The sequence below is a fragment of the Euprymna scolopes genome, chromosome 20 (assembly GCF_053919585.1).
Source record: "Euprymna scolopes isolate OS-2025 chromosome 20, ASM5391958v1, whole genome shotgun sequence".
Lineage (NCBI taxonomy): Eukaryota > Metazoa > Mollusca > Cephalopoda > Sepiida > Sepiolidae > Euprymna > Euprymna scolopes.
In genome coordinates this window covers 89,663,373-89,680,999 of record NC_136501.1, presented here as the reverse complement: position 1 = coordinate 89,680,999, position 17,627 = coordinate 89,663,373, and the positions used below count along the sequence as shown (strand labels likewise).

The 17,627-nt window shown below is 30.0% G+C and overlaps 1 protein-coding gene across 12 annotated transcripts in view; it reads right to left on the bottom strand.

Moving 5' to 3' along the window:
• The window catches only part of LOC145241637 (titin-like), a 698,616-nt gene that overhangs the window by 427,741 nt on the left and 253,248 nt on the right, over nt 1–17,627 (bottom strand). For all 12 annotated transcript variants that reach the window (XM_080104717.1, XM_080104725.1, XM_080104729.1 and 9 more), the window contains one exon: nt 13,476–13,607. In XM_080104717.1, coding sequence (XP_079960843.1) covers nt 13,476–13,607 — 132 coding nt within the window. The remainder of the gene's footprint in view (nt 1–13,475; nt 13,608–17,627) is intronic.

Below are 17,627 nucleotides of genomic sequence, written 5' to 3'. Positions count from 1 at the left end.
AATGTGGCTCAAATTGCATACTCTTGCAAAAGATTCACCACGTGATTGAGAACAGAACTTCTGCTTAGCGGGTGATTTTCCATTTTGTGAATACATGTGGATTAGCATGCTATACTGAAATACTTAGTAAAAGTATCTTTAGGGCTGTATTATTTTTTGCAGGGATGTTTCACTATTCTCCAATATATAGTGCCTAGAATTCACAAATGGTCATCCATCTTATATTGTTCAATGCCATTTAACTTCAGTGATCTAATGAGGACTTGTTTTATCAGTATCATTATTTATTAATATTTATGCATTTAGGCACGATTGCAATATACTGATACAGTAAAATAAATATTATACAAACATTGATCAAGATTATATTTTTAACCATTTTGTATAAGAAATGTTTCTCAAATGATTTTTTTATCTTTTCTTCTCAAAAAAGAGTTTTTGATCTCTTCTTATTAATAAAATAAATAAAGAATGAACTATTAAGTAAAATGAAAAATGAAAACATGATGATTGACTACATTGCTAGATTTGCAAAGCTATTTGGGATGTATGTCACTTTTAATTACCTGCATTCTGTAAGCATTCCATGTTCAGCAATCTGACTCTTTTGCAGTTTTAGGTGGCAACTTGTCATATCAACAAACTTTTCTTACCTCTAATTAATAATTATGAGAAATTTACTTGATTTTTTTTTAACAAAGATTTAAACAAAATTCATATTAAAAAACAATTAAAAATATTGTATTCCCCTCCTCAAGTGAATATCTCTGATCTACCTAAGTAGCAGTAAATTCAGACCTCTTCTTTATAGAAATCTCTAGATGTCAGAATAGCTTCTTTCCTTCTTTTTCTTCCTGTTTCCTCAACCATACCAAAATGGAGAAATTTATATGTAATGTGAGCAAACACCTTGCTGCCCAATCCTTCACCAGGTTTACCTCCTATAAATCTAGCCACTATCAAAGTACCCCCATTTAGTGGTAATCTATCTTGTTTGAGTGGATAAGAATTAAATTTTGTTTTTTAAGATTAAAATTCAAATAAAAATGTTAAGAAATATGATTGGAATGAATGTATGGTCCACAATATATTCCTTCATAGTACAAAAACATTTTAAGTCTGACATTTTTTATGATTTATGAATTCGAAAACATTAAATTCCAATAGCTAATTAAATTGCATTTTTAATATTGTTTTTTTCTTTGTTTCTGCTAATGAAAAACTTATTTTCCTTAAACTAACAAATAAAAAGGGTTTCTTCATTTAAAAATAATTTTTTAAAAATCTTTGTTGTTTTTATAAAAAATATCAATTTGAAATAATGCCCTTTTTAAAATCAAATTTTGACAAAAACAATCGAAAAAGAAGTCATATAAAAGTTATCTCACTTGATATGATAAGTTACCACCTTAAACTAAAAAAGGGCCATCAATCTTACCTGCACGTTTATTTCCACAATGTCTTCCACTTCAGAGCTCCTGGTATAATTACTGATCCACTGATAATCATGCAGAATCACCACAAATATAAGTTTATATTCAGCAGCCATCTTTATTGTCTCAGATAAAGTAAAAAAATATTAATTTATAATTTCAAAGGTTCCAATATGCTTTTGTCTATCATAAAATTCTATTAAGAATAAAATATTCAGTTTTATAAAGCAGAATTATATTAGCGAGACTCATAAAAATTCCAAAGTTGTGTCCTTCTAACTACTCTGATTAATGAAGTTTTAAAATACATTTGGTTATGGGAATCTTTTTCCAAAACCCTTGTAGGAATTCTGACATATTTCAATTGTATGGACGTCTGTCGTGAATACAGACCTCACTAAATCACTTTGTTTAAACGGAAGCATATTTAGCTAAGTACTATGGTTAATGTAGTTTTAAAATATATCTTGTTGCAAGAGTTTATTTCCAGTTTCCATTTAATAAACGTCTAGTGTGACTAGAGATACCAGAATATTATTGTACGATCTCTAGGCAGAACAGATATCACACTTTGATCCTAATTTATTTTAGTTAGAATATCACGTTTGACACAAATGCAACATTGGATGCAATTTTGAAAAATTAATGTTTAGATTTATATTGTAAATAATTAATACAGCACAAGTTTTCACAATTACGTCGATAAAAATTAAAAGTTATAATTTTCTATAACTATTTTATAAAATCGTATTTATAACAAATAAAAATGGCTGTTGAAAATAATAAGGAACTCATTACCAATAATGCATCAGATTAGAATGAATGTATTTCATATATAATTTAATTGCTAGTTTTTTTTAATAAAATAAATTTATCATAAGAAAGGAAATATGTTACCAGTTAAAATTTATTATTAATAAATGATTGATAATTAATATAATATTCTTAAATAGATTTTATATTCGTAATGAGTCCCCAATGTGGTGAAGCTGTCATATTTCAATCCTCAAAACCAATTCTTCCCATTCAATACATATTGAAGTTATCATTTTCTCTTTTTTTTCAGTTGTACATTTAAACATAGAAACAGCTGTATAGAAATATTTAAATGTGGAGTAAATTAAAAATTATTATCTTTAAATTTTGTTTTGAAATCAATTTGAAATTAATTTCATTTCTAGACAATTTGGAAGAGCAACAACTTTTGATATATCAAAAATTTCAAATTTTTACATTGAATTTTAGATATTGACAAATTTTGAAATGTGTAGTACATTAAGAATTATTAACTTTAAAGTTTATTTTAAAATGAATTAGTGATCAGAAAAATTCAAATTGATTTAATTTCCAAGCAATTTTGAAAGGCAACAATTTCTGATGACCATCATATAAGAAGTTGCAGTTTTTATGTAGAATTTTAAATATTTTATAAAAATGTGATAAGCGATATGCGATATCACACTGGTTTATAAAGCTGTTTCGTTTTGTACAAACATTTCACGCCATATCATACAAATTGTGCAGTAACATTATTACATCTTCACCATATCAATCATACATATTTCCTTTGGCATTTCTAAAAGGCAATAATGAAAAGAACTAATTCTGGTATTGCAGGGACTTGTGTTCTACCTGAGATAATTGTGGCAGTCATCTTTTGAAATAAAACTGAATTTCTCTAAACTAACATCTAAGCCAATATCTAAGCTCTTTTTAATCCTTCAAAGATCTTTATGCAAATGACATTATCTAAAATATAGGGTAGGCAACTAAGTTACCACCATTTTTTTTATTTTGAAATCTATTGTGTTTTCGAATATTTTCCTTTTTAACGTTAATTTCAATTAATTTCAGTTTATTTTCAAATAATTAAAATGGAATCAAGTTAAGAAAAAATAATATTTTCGACACCTTCTATTTGTTTTTATTTATTTATTTTTGCTTTCAACCAACGAGGTATTGGAAATATTACTGAACATTGATTAATTTATTACTACTTTTTGTTAAACTTTTTCAATTTAAATTTTAAAATAGCGGGAATTTAGTTGTGAACCCAATATAACAAATCAGAACAAGCTTTATACAAGCTTAATTCTCGTATTATCATTTTGATTTTAAAGTATCATTCTAAAAATTATTGTAATATTATCATATTGTAATATTATTTTATATCTGTATTGCATATCATTGCCGTTTATGACGGTTATAATAAATCATAATAAAAAATAAAGTCTAACAAGATTTGGGTTTGTATTTCTTATGAATAAGTAATTTACCTTTTTGGGTTAATGCTTAATAATGGAACTTTCATGGTTTGATAGAGTTCTCATCTTCAACAAATTATATCATCTCTGATTTTTAATTTGTCTATGATAAGAGGGGTTATAATATCTTTTATGTATTTTTGATTTTCAAAAAATGTAATTCAGTTATTTTGAAGGTGTATTTATAAATATAATTAATAAAATGGCCAACAGAAAAATTAGAAGAATACCCATCCCAGGAGAATAAAATCAATTCTCCGAACATAACAGATTTGCACCATTTTTATGAAGATTAAAATAAAAATATAATTATACTAAACCTTATGTCTAGAATCGTTATTCTAATTTTGATAAAAAATCTCTTTCATGATTTTGATTTCAGAAAATGTCTAAAATTTAAGGCTTAAATTTTAGAAGTTTTAAGAAGAAATTGAAATTTAGGGAATTTTACTTAATTGGTGTCTTATGATTATCGATCGAATCCCATGCAAATCTGATATGTCTGCATTTTCAAATGAGAGAGTTGTGCCAATACTATTCCTCCTAAAACCCTTTAAAATACCCCAAAGAAACTTAAATTTTAGGAATTCATTGATATATAAAGTATACTAAACTTAGCATAGCCCATATTAACCACTTTTATTGCTAGCATTTGTGTTCTAAAATTCACGATCAGTTAATAAGTTTACGAATGAGTTCTATAATGCTGTACATATGCACATATTTAACTTTAATGCATTATGCAAACATATGCACATATTTAACTTTATAAAGATAGATATAATGTACTTTATGGATTAATACAGACTGTTTTTAATGGACTATAGTATGATTAAATAAACTTTCGATTATCTTTATTAAAACTCATAGGTAGATGACTGCCATAATCCCAGAGTACTAAAAAGCAAGCGTGTAGGTCTACATGTGAGGTAGCTGTGTAGGTGCAAAATTGCAAGCAGCCATGTTTAATTGTGCAAAACTACAGCAAAATAGAAGTATGGCATACAGTACCAACGGAACAGTGGCGTCAATAGGTCAGTCAGTGAGTCACTGTCGCAATTTCTAGCGTATTAGTGTAGCGGACTAATGAGCATAAAATCGCATATTAAATGGCTGATGATGTTGAATGATGAGAAAAACTTACGATGAGTAAAGATCGCAGGAATCACTGAGATCGGGAAATATACATTTATAAAAAGTATGGATGACACAAATAAAACAGAGGATAAACAAATACATGCTAGGATTAATCAACATAAATAATGGTTTACTACGGAAAGAAAAGGAATGAAGGTAATCTTACAATCTAGTTAACTGAGATATTTAAAAAAAAAAATGAAATAAAAACGTAACAAACAATTTTTATGAAACACATTAAAATTAAATTTTTTACCGACTTGTATGCTTTTAATGATTTGAATTTTTTTTTTTTTTTAAATTAGAATCTGTTCAAAGCTCTCTCTTTTGCTACACAAGGAACAAAATGGTCGTTTTAACTTTGTGTTGTTGTTGGTGCTTAATTGCTTAAAAAATAGTTTAAATAAATAACTTAGCCTATCACTAACCTGAAGTCCCAGTTACAAACCCTTTTTCTGAACTTAGAGATAATAGCGGAGCAAGTCATTTGTTTATTTTTACTATCTTTTCAGCCTAAAATAATCCCAAACTAAGCGACAACTTCTAAAAAAAATCGATTACCATTTTTCTTTTGGTTTGTGTTTCACTAAGTCAACTTAATAATTACAAATTCAGAGAAAATAAATCTTATAAACATTTTCCACACTTTAAAAGCATAGAAAATTAAATTTAAATTCTATTTCTTAAAATTATTAGTTGCATTTTTTTCTTTTCGGTTTCTTGCCTGTTAACTATATTGTAAGATGACCAGAATGGCAATATGAGATGAAACATAACATTTGGATACAAATATATGTGGATACAATAACATTTGGATACAAATACATGTGGCTACAATAACATTTGGATTCAAATACATGTGGATACAATGACAATGACAAAACAAAAACAATTTTCAATGAAACGTTTAAAGTGCATTTTAACTAGTAGCAAATGTATATTGAGAAACAAGAATTAAAGGCAAGATAAAAGAATTGTAATTTTTGAAATTACCAAAAATATAAATGAAGGAAATTTGTTTTTTTTTACCTGTAACAGATATTTTTAGGTAGACTGTTATCAAATATCCTTTAGTTGGAAAGAAAACACTGAAATACTCACACTTATTTTTTTAAAATGGCTGAAATTATTTAAATGTCTGCATGTAGAATGTACAAAAAGTTTTAAAATTCAAGATGTCGATTAATGAATGACTAGCTGAATAATTTGCTCATGTCATCTTTGGAATGATATCAGAAACAAAGTGTGCATGTACATGAAGAACTTATTAAAACAATATACTGTAATAGTTATTTGAAAGTAGAACCAGTCATAGATATGACTAGTCATAAATATATGACTAGATGTTTGTGTTAGTGACATCACAATATGAATAACATAAAGTATAAGTCGTGGGAGGAGGGGAGAAGCTCACAAAGAGGAGTTGTATGTAAGTCATAATCAGTCATATGACTGATGCTTTCTTTTTATGATTACTGTTGCTACAAGGGGAGATAAACAAGAACATAACTTTGACTGCATACATATTTTTCTAAACAAAAAAAATTAATTAACAATCTATCTGTAAATCAAGTGCAAGCTTATGTCCATATTCATTAAGCAAATACAGAGAAACATGCAAAAGTAACATGGGAAAATGGAAAGTAAAAATAGGAATATTTTGGTGATAATGTCATATAAACAGCAGGTTTATCATGCATTGGGAATTACATTAGAAGCAGGTGATCTTGGAGAAATGACAGGTACTAAAATCTGTGCCAATGTGCATATCAATATTTGGACAGTGCATCTAAGAATAGTCTTAATGTAAGTTATCTAGACAAAAAAAGTTTCACAAAAGTAATAATCACCAATAAAAAAGAAAATTAATAAACAACATATTCATTGAACATAAAAACATTTGCAAAATGAAACATTTACTTTCCTATGTTCTTAGATGATGTATTTTGATTATATTATAGTTATTTTTATTTTGGGGTTAGCTGATTTACCCTTTCAGGAATAATGGATTTACCCAAAAACAATAGATATAAATATAAACACTGTGGCAGCGAGTTATGGCCACAGAATTATGATGTGTATTTCTGTAATACAGTTTTGTTGATATGCTTTTTGTTTATCATACCAATGTTTTTGTCTTGATTATTATTAGCCTGCAAGGCTACAACACTGAATATAAGAGATTTGAGGTTTACATTGCCGTAACAATTTTAAACTATTATCTTTATGTTTAACATGGTTATATTGTTTACTTAAAGCATGGCTACCTTGTCGACATGACCACAAATTCATTCATTTCAACCCTATGCAGAGAGGTAACGCTCTTCTCTTCCCGAAAACGGGGCTACTTGTTGGCCGTGGGTGGCAATTCATGATGCTTCAGGACTGAATCCCGGTGACTGAGCCAATTTTTACTTTGACTCTTACTTTCACTAAATGGGAGTTTGGAGAGGCCTAATCAATTAGATAGTCCTGTCAAAATCCTAGTAGCTATAAGTTCATCCTCAACCATATTATTTAATCTGATTATTCCAAAAATTATAATCTTATTAGTGAATTATAGAATATGTATTGTAGGCAACGTGATGAGTAACATGAGCACATTTTTGTTTGTAAACTTTACCATTTAAAGAGTGTACCTCTCCAAAAAGAAAAAAATAAATGAATTTAGATATTGTTTGTACCCGTCTTGCGACAGGTATTATTCTAGTTCATATTTAGGTTATGTAATTATTCTTTCGATATAAATTGAATATAGTATAACAATATTCATATATATGTGTATGTGTGCATATACAAATTTCAGTGAAATAGTATTACAACTAGATTAACCAAAAAGATTTTTAAAAACAAGTAATAAATGTACAATATTCAATACATTCCGGCTGATTTCTGTAAGTACATATAAATGACAACACCTTTATAATTGCATTCCAAATAAAAAGTAATACTAAAATCCAAGCACTTTTTCCAATAATGCTAATTAATAGTATATAATATATAAAAAGGGTATTTTAATATTAACCTTGCTAATAAACAAACTAACTTATCCACTTATATATATATACTAGCATGGGTGCCCGGCGTTGCCCGGGTATTTGGAGATGTATGTTGAGCAAAAAAAAAAAAAAAAAGGGTCAATTTTTTTAACTTTGACCCTATTATGACCCCTTTAAATTTATTGTTTTGGGCTCAAATCAAGTTATTAAGTTAGATCCATGTCCAATGAACCTATATTTAAAATTTCAAGTGTTTAGACCCAAAATTGTCGGAGGAGTTTCGTAGAGTTCTTAAAGGTCAAATCGTTGAACTTTGACCCCTTGATCGCCAAATTTCTGGCCGAAAACCGATCACGTCGATTTTCCCAAATCTCAGTACCCTGTATATCAAATTTCGAGTCTGTAGACTAAAAATTGACAGAGTTATTGCGTAGGGAAATGTACACACACACACATACACACACACACGTTCACTTTTATATATCACCTACTGACGTTTTATTCACTTCAAATACATCATAAAAGAACATATAGTTCAATGAATATGCAATCTAGTATATAAAAAGCAGCATTCAACAAAGTATGTCTGTAATGAAGCCTAGTTTGAAAAATAGAAGGAAATATCATGCCCTTTGCCTTCCAAACATTAGTTACTGCACCACTCAAATACTTCATGACACAAAAAAGCAATAATTATGATAAATCCAATTCATTTATTTAAACATTCTCTATTCAAATGTACAAATTGCTGCTGAACCAAAGACAGGTTTGCAGAAATAATTCTTTGATTCGATTCAATTTACTTTGATTTATAAACAGCATTACTTATGAAATAACAAAGCCAATACTTTACTGTCATAATATCAGGCCACCTGCTTCTAACAAAGTTTGTTATAACCCCAGTTGAAAACAAAAAAAATCATTTCACATAAAATGAATAAATAAATTAAATTCTAAATAATCACCATAGAAGATTCTAATATACTAATTTATACTAGAAGATTCTTATTCTTCTAAATTATTTTGCTAATAGATTTTAATTTACGCAAATGAGTTTGTTTTAGCTTGTACCTATTTATAAAATAATAAAAGTCTTTCTAAGTACTTGACTATGAAAATTAACATTTAGAAATAATATATAATATATATTTATTTGCTTAACTGATTCAGTTTATAAATGGATGTCTTAAATATAGTATAACCATTATTTTTGTAACACTATGTTTCAAAATTATATAAATAAAATAAAAATCTAAAATGAAACACTTAATTTTCCTGTTCACAATAAGCTATATCATTTCACAATGAACCATATCTGTATTATTATAGAAAGTGTTTTGTCAGTTGAAATAGATTTTTAATATATAGTTGAATAAATAATACACCAAAGCTTCAAATGAATATTAGCATCTACTTTATCTAAAACTCTGAACTGTCATCAAAAGTAAACATTATTTTAAAGCAAGTTCATAGCATGAAGATCTTGAGTATTTTATGAGAGTAAAGCATAAACTAACTTGCAAGAAACTGATGCTTTTTCAGAAAAATACAAAGAAAAAACAGCAGTCATACAAGAGCGAAAATTGAGGGTCTTTTTAAACTTAAATTAAAAAATACTGCAGATCTATTTTTTATACAATCAAAAAGAATTTCTTTGAAAAATGAAATATTAATTCAGCATATCTAAAGCATAAAACATAATTCTTTTGGACAAAATGCAAATGTTAGAGAAAGAGATGAACATCTAACTCAACAGAATTCCTAATTTAAACTTTCCTTTACTTAAATTCCTGGGGTTATAACAGCTTTTTAATATAAGTAATTTTACAAAAATTAAAAATAAGCAAAAATATTGTTAGCCTGATGGTTTTGTTTCTTTGAATTATGCCATGCATATCGTTTTGGGGGGACAGCAATCAGATGAGCCGTTGTTGGATGGTTTGATGTTTCTTTGTTCCCCCAATTCTCACTGCCAAAGACAACAGAAGAAACAACACCAAAAACAGCAACCAAAACTTAAGAGCCACGCCATGAATCGTATCAACATCATTGCCATTATCATGGTCAAGAGGAAGGTCTGCATGCTGGAATCCTCAAATTGTGCGGGTTCCCCACCTTCCGAGGGAGCTGTTTGAGTAGTCTCTTTGTCTACTCTTCTGTCGGTAATTGTTTGAGTAGTTTCTTCAGTAATTATCGTTGTTTCTGTCTTCGTAATCAAAGGGCTCACTTCAGCAACAGGTGGAGACTCTAGGGAAGGAAACAGGGAGACATGCTATGAATAATGGGGAGAGGAGGAGAGCCGACAGATGCATTTCTTATCATTTAGCTGCAACACAATCCGAACTTTTAATAATGGAGGTACAAACGAAAGTACTGGCGTATTATTGTACAAAGGCATTTATTCTTCTCATAAACAATATCATAAAATCTCAATATTTGCTTCACAAATAAAATATTTTCTAAAAATGGAGTAAGGATTATAGCATTTTTCTAGGTTTTAAATTATCACTTGAAATTAACCTGAAGTAAAGCTGAAAAAAAAAAATAAATAATAAAAAAAAAATATTAAAATCCAATTTAAACCAGGGTTGCAGAGTTGGAGTCAAAGTCAAAGTTTTGGAAAGAGTCGTAGTCAGATAATTAAATTTCCAAAGAATCAAGACAATCAGAATATTGACTTTAAAATAAGGAGTCCAAGTTGAATATTTTATGATTAGAAATTAACCTGAATTCTCAAGATGAGAACAGTAGTTCAAATAATACAAATTATCGATCCTCATCTCCAAAATTCAGAAACATAACCTGAATTAACATCAAAAAAGGTACTTATGCAGAATACGGGCCATGCTGAAATAACGTTATTATTTAGAAAGCCATTCTTAACATGGAGAGGACGTTTTGTAATTATTCTGTACTTTCACCTTACAATTTGATAAACAAAAGATACTGTAAAAATTGAATTTAACTTGAAAATATTATCTAAAAAATAGTACAGTTCTGCATAAGAACCCTGAAAAAAATTACAAAAGAATACAAAATATTTTTTAAGCCAATTTAAGCTAGAGATGCCGAAGTTGGAGTGAGTTTGAGGTTTTGGAATGAGTCAGAGCTGAAATCAGACTTGAAGAATGCTAGGAGTTTGAGTTGGGTTTTTTAATCTCCAAAGAATCAAAAGACAGTTTTTATAGTGGATGATTTTAAAATAAGGATATTTCAGAATCCTATGAATTGGAGTAAAACTTTTATTATTTAAAATTAACCTGAATTAATGCTGAAAAAAAAAAATTAATTAAAAGCAAATTTAAACCAGGGTTGCATAGTCGGGGGGAGTTATGGGATTAAGGAAAAAGTCAGACTTGTAAGAATGCTAGATTTTTTAATCTATGAAGAATTAATAGACAATCTGAATATCGGCAGGAATTAGAGTTACAGTCAGAAATTTAGGAATCTTACAAGTCGGAGTCAGAGTCAAACTTTATCCCTTCCAACTGCGCAACCCTGACATTGGAGAATGTAATAATTATTATTTTCCTTTCTCTAAACACCTCATTCTGCAGATGACATTAATTAAAAATATCTACCACAAATAGCAGTACTATTTTGGAAAAGTGAAACATTTCTCTGGTAATATATTTATTAGATAAATAAAAACTTTATAAAAATAACTACATCATTATGCATAAAAAATAAAAATAAAAATAAGCATAACCAAGAGAAGAGAGAAAATGATGGAAAAATATAAACTGAAGATATTTTTTAATATCACATTCACTTTTGGTATAATTATCCGGTAAATAAACAATGTATAATCAAACTGTCCACTCATTCTAAGTAATAAATACGGAAAATTGTTGGAAATGTTTTAAACATTGATAAGGGAGAAATATTTAAAGGAAACACAATCCTCATAATTAATGTTTATATTGTGTGTGCATTATTTATTATATGGTTAACTACTCTCTTTCCATATTTGGGTTACAAATGTAAAAAAAATACAAAATGGCAGATCTTTTTTTTTCTTTAAATATTGTTATCAGGACACAGGGCAAGGTCTTTTTGACCTGTGTTTGCTCAACCATCTTGAATGGCAGTGAAACATGAGCTGTCAACATTTCTGACGTAACGGCTTCAACAGAATGACCATTTAATGATCAGGTGGATGCGCGGCAGAAAACTAAAAGAAAGAATCCCTTCTGCCATGCTCTATCAAAAGTTTGGCATTGGAATGCTTTACGTACTTGGCATCTCAGATAGATAGGCCATGTACAGCATTCCGCCTTCTGCATCCACTTAATTAACGCTCATAGATATCCCAGACATGAGGGTGCATGGAAGACCAAGAAAAAACTGAGTTGAGCTAACTACTTGCTACATGACTGGTGTACACTCTATAGATCAGACAACATGAAGAGCAGATGTGAAACATTACCTGATGTTGCCTACCTCAGAGACTGAGACATTTGCAACACTTTAAATACTAAAACCGGGTGATGATGACTTCCATAGATGCCCGGATGTATCTTTATCACAAAATAAAAAGTTCCACCACATTCTATGAGTGCTGTGCTAGCTCAATGTTCTTATTGTGTAAATATATTAACAATATACACTAAAAACTGTGCATAAGTTAAAAGGATAGCATAAATTAACATTCATACCCAGTCATGGTTAATGGAATAAAAACAATCGCCCTATGTGAATTAAATAAAGCATTTAGTTAAAAATTCTGTAATGGATTCTGAATTCAAAGTGAAGATTCTCAATTTTGACTAGAAGGTTCCTATGTTCGAAAAGATGCACCTGAACAAAGTCGGAGGTTACATCGGTTGAAACGTTGTGAATATTACAATCAAGATGAGAACAATAGTCCAAATAATACAAGCAGCAACCAATATAATTCAATAAATCTTTTTTTGTTAAACAAAAAATTTAATTTGCTGCTCATCGAACTTTTGAATAGTTTCAGAATAATTCAGATTATAAGTGTGTGGGAGGGTCTATTTGCAAAACACTTGCAGGAGTTTTTGATATATTTTGATATGGATGCCCGGCAAGAACAAGGAACCCACAATATTATTATACAATCGTTGGATAAAGCAGATGCTACACTTTGATCCTAGTCCAAAGGCCAAAGAAGTGTATTTTAATTTAAGTTTTATGTTCACCACATAGTGACATCAGATGAAATTTTAAAAAAAATGATTTTTTTTTTGTAATTGCATCTTCGACAGTGAAAGGGCGATAAAGTCATGAAATTGTCTTAGCATATTATTATATAGATTTTACATGTTATTCATGTAAAGTTATTTATTCAACATGTTTTATCTTTGTAATGTTTCTGCAAAATATCAATTAAAATTTTTTTTTTCCTCCCATGAATATTGTTAATCATACAAACCGTTTGTATAAAGCAATAATTAGAGGCCAGGAGTATTAAAGATTTTGGGAATTTATAGCAAGGCATCATCGTTCAATTCAAGGGTAGATAACTCACATCAATAAACAAATCATATTAAGTCAAGGAATGCATTTTTATCACAGGTAAAAAATATTTGGTAAGATTTTTTTTTTCAAAAAGATAAAAAAAAGAAACCCAGGCTTTATTACGTGCTGCAGAAGATCATCTCTCATTGTATAGTTACCTGATTTCTTGTGCTCGCGTTTCACATCAACGCTGACTTCCAGCTTTTGGAACTCTTCTTTAATTTCTTTCTTCTGTTGTTCACTCACAACAGACTTCTGGACTTGGAAGTCCGACTCAGTACCTGCTGATGCTAAAGAAAAGTGAACCAATTAAGAATTTTAAGAGGAAACAATGTGTCAGAATAGTTTTACTGGTAAAATTTATTATGTGTTAATATCAGATTACAGATGAGTTATTTCCCTTGAATGATTAGACAGGAAGTAGAGACTATTTAAGGCAGATATGTTTTTAAACCAATTTAGTCAGTAAGAATTTTCTAATGATAATCTCCCAAATGAACACCTATAAAAATGTTTAATATTAATTTGAACTAATATAAAGCCTCCTTGCAGTTTTGAAAGACAATGGATATTCCCTTTAAGGAAGGGAAGTCTATAGTGATGCAAGGGTTGTACAATCTCCAACCTTAACTCTCCTGCTTGAGAGTCTAATGGCAAAGAGAAGTCCATCTTGACTGGAAATAATGCAGTGATAAGAAAGTAAGTCTTGTTCTTTCATAGAATTCCTTCTAGTCTAGTTGAACAACTAACGTTTTTGAGTCTTGTCTTGTATAGCAGAAGGGGCTATGTACGTTCATACCTTTCTCAACCACATTAGTGAAAATAATGCAGTAGCTCCAACAGAACTCGAACTCAGAAGCACAAATCCACACACAATACCCAGTATATGAAAGCATTACTCTATACAAGACTACAAGATGGAACGAGATGGAGCAAGAGCAAGCTACCTTCATTTATTAAATAAAGGGGTTGTGGAACTTGAGAATCTATATGGAGGATTAGACCATCAACTTCCAGAAGACTATCTCGTAGTACTGATTACTACTTAAAGTACTTTATCTATTGCACAACAGGTGCGACTACAAATGCAATTATGAATTGCTTAAGATCTGTACTTAGTCATGGCTGGGGGAACAAGAGTAAGCTACCTCTGTGGATCAAATAAATGTGTTCCTTTTAAGTTTTCATACAGATTCTCGAATTCGATAAAATGCACCTGCAAAAGATCAGAGGTTATACCAGTTGAAGCGTTTTGAGAATAACATCCAAGATGAGGACGGTTGATGATGATTGATCTTAGCAGGTTCCATAAGCTCACTGATATGTGTCGCTTCTCATTACTAAAACAAATCAGTTCTGTTGGTGTACATATTATATCCATGTATTAGGAAAACTGATTTATAAGACTATTTTAGTGTATTACTTGTGAGTGCAAATAAATCCTGTTATATTTTATACATAAGTTTTAGTTTTTTTACTTTATCATTTTTGTTTATATTTAATAACAATTAAGAAATCGATACTTTTTATACACCAAGGCTTATCTAGTAAAAAATAAAGCATATATGCTTGAACATTAAATTTCTGAAGTCACAAAGAAAATATAAACTTGATGTAATATATAATAAGCAGTAATAAGTTGATATGGTGCATAATAAGCAGTAAATAACAGAGATGAGTTTTCTTATAAAACGATACTTCATGTTAAAGCATGGTATTAATTTCATAATGGATGCAGAGATAACAGACCATAAGAAGCTGTGATTAAAATGCTTAGTTCAAAGTTGACGTCTAAAAATAGTTAAGCTCTATGTGCATTCTACTGGAGATGACGACAAAATGAGATATTTTACATATTAGGCAAAACGAACATGTCCACATGCTTTTTCAGTATCTCAATTGTACATCTTCTAAATAAACAAAATAATATACAGGTTAAAACAGATTTTTCTACACACATGTATGGTTAAGAGGACAATCACATAATTACATATATGTATTATTAGATATCCATAGAAATTACCTGTAAAAAACAAAAAATTATATATATCAAACTATACATTTTATTGGAAAGTAAATGTACTGGGTATCTCAGTATAAACCTGACCTATTTGGAGGTTAATACCTCCACCAATATTAACGGTATTAATCTGTATTTTTCTGGGTTGGTAGAAAACAGAAAAACGTTTCCAACTTATTTAAAATGATGGCACAGTTAAGGAAAAGTTTTCTTCTATTCAATGATGAAACTCAATTGTTTTCATCATGCTACGTCAAAAGCAAGAATTTTGTTCAGAGAATTTCAAGCGATTCCTGATAAAATCCTTCAGTGTACACTTTACTCTTAAGTACACCACAATGCTATTTTAAACTTAAGCATGACAGAACAATGAAAATGGTATTTTATATTTAAACATGACAAAGACTAACCATAATTGTATTTCAAACTTATGCATAACAAACTAATAGAATCTCTTATAGAGACATTTTCCTTTAACAAGGATTGTCAGAAATTGTTTGTACATCAGCCATATTTGTCACAATTAAACTTCTGTCTATGCCTGACTTTTCTATCAAATTTCAGCCATAAATATGCAACGGTCTTTGTTTTTTATCTGTCTAATGACAAATACACCTGTGAAATGCGTTACTTAGGTTTCCATTGCAAAACATGTAAGACTATTAATAATTCTGGAGGGCATTTGATGACCATTATAGTATATGCTAAGAGGGACAATGGTTTCATCAAGATAGTAATTGCTAGCACACCTCACATAACTATGCAGTGGCTAGATTGTTGCTTTGTATGTTGACTGATTAAGAGAAGACTTTCTTCAGAATGTGTGTTTCAGTGATGAAGCCCACTTTTCCTTATCAATAGCTACAACTCTGCATTCTGAAGGACCATCTCAAGCGGCAGATGAAATCCTTCAGAGACCATTGCATATTAAAGTGCACCATGTGGGCCGCCATCTTCAAACATGGCATCATCGGGTTCCATTTTAGTTTCAGAATAAGGAAAAAGTGATGGTTAATAATGAGTGTCACATAGTATATTTAACAAACTCTGAAGAGTACTTCATGTCTGTCATGGTATGTGATGAGATAAGCAATGGTTTTAAGATGAATCAACTCCCCATACAGCTAACATCATGATAGAACATTTGCATTGTTGTTTTGCAAGTTGATTGATCAGAAAACGCTGCATTCCAGAATAGTCACCACATGTACTCGATTTCTATCTTTGTGTTTTTGTTTTTTGAAAGACCATGTGTATGAGAACAATTCACAAACAATCGCAGAACTCAAGGAAGTCATTACTCAGCAGAACCATAGCATAACAATGAAAGAGTGTGTCAGGGTAATCTGTTACTTTTTAGAATGGTTCTATTAGTGCCGAGGTGCATGTTTAGAAAATGGCTTGTAAAATTTAAATTTTAAAAGATATACTAAAGGAACACTCATATTGTTATCATTTCAGTTTTTTGTGAATGCAAAGTTTTCTTGTCTTTCTTGTCTCGTTCATAAAAAGGCGTGTCATGTCCTCAAAGAGGCATATCAAATAGTTAAGAGCAAAACACATGTTGAAAAGAAGAATAAGGTTACATTACAGTAATACAATGTTGCCAGTGTAGCTTTAGCTGCTTGATTGTCTGAATAAATTACAGATGCATTGTGAATAATTTGTATTAAATATAAATACAATTTTCTATCTATTATATCTTAGGATGTTGTGGCATAAGGTTTGTAGGTGGGAAGAATAAGTCAGCACCCCAAAGATGGAGCACTCTGACCGCTTAAAAATGCCTGGAAACCCTGTCAGCATTTTTTAGTCGAGGCCCACTCTCTGTCAGATTGATTGTCAAAACGGATCTTCAACTGGTATATATTTGTCAACATTTGTCATTTATGATTTATCATTTGTTGTTTAACCCTGAGTGGATTACAGTGAAAGTATTATGTATTTATCAAATGAATCCATTGTGTATATAAATAAGGATGAAACTACTGCGTTTCTTGTTCGTGATCATTTTTCAATTTAACATGATATTCTTGAAGCAAAAGCAATCACACTAGAGGTAATGCACTCTGGTCCCTCCAAATTTGCCTGAACAGCTTTATTGGCATTCCCCGATGAGGGTACTCCAGACAGCTCTGAACCAACTCGTTCTCAAAGCAAGAAAGGCAAGAGAGGGTGGACATCCTAGAATTACCCCAACCTGACAGATAAATGGTCACCGAGTTGGCCCAGTCTCTGCTGATTGATTGTAAAGACAGATCCTCAATTGGTATGCATATTGTCTGAAAGT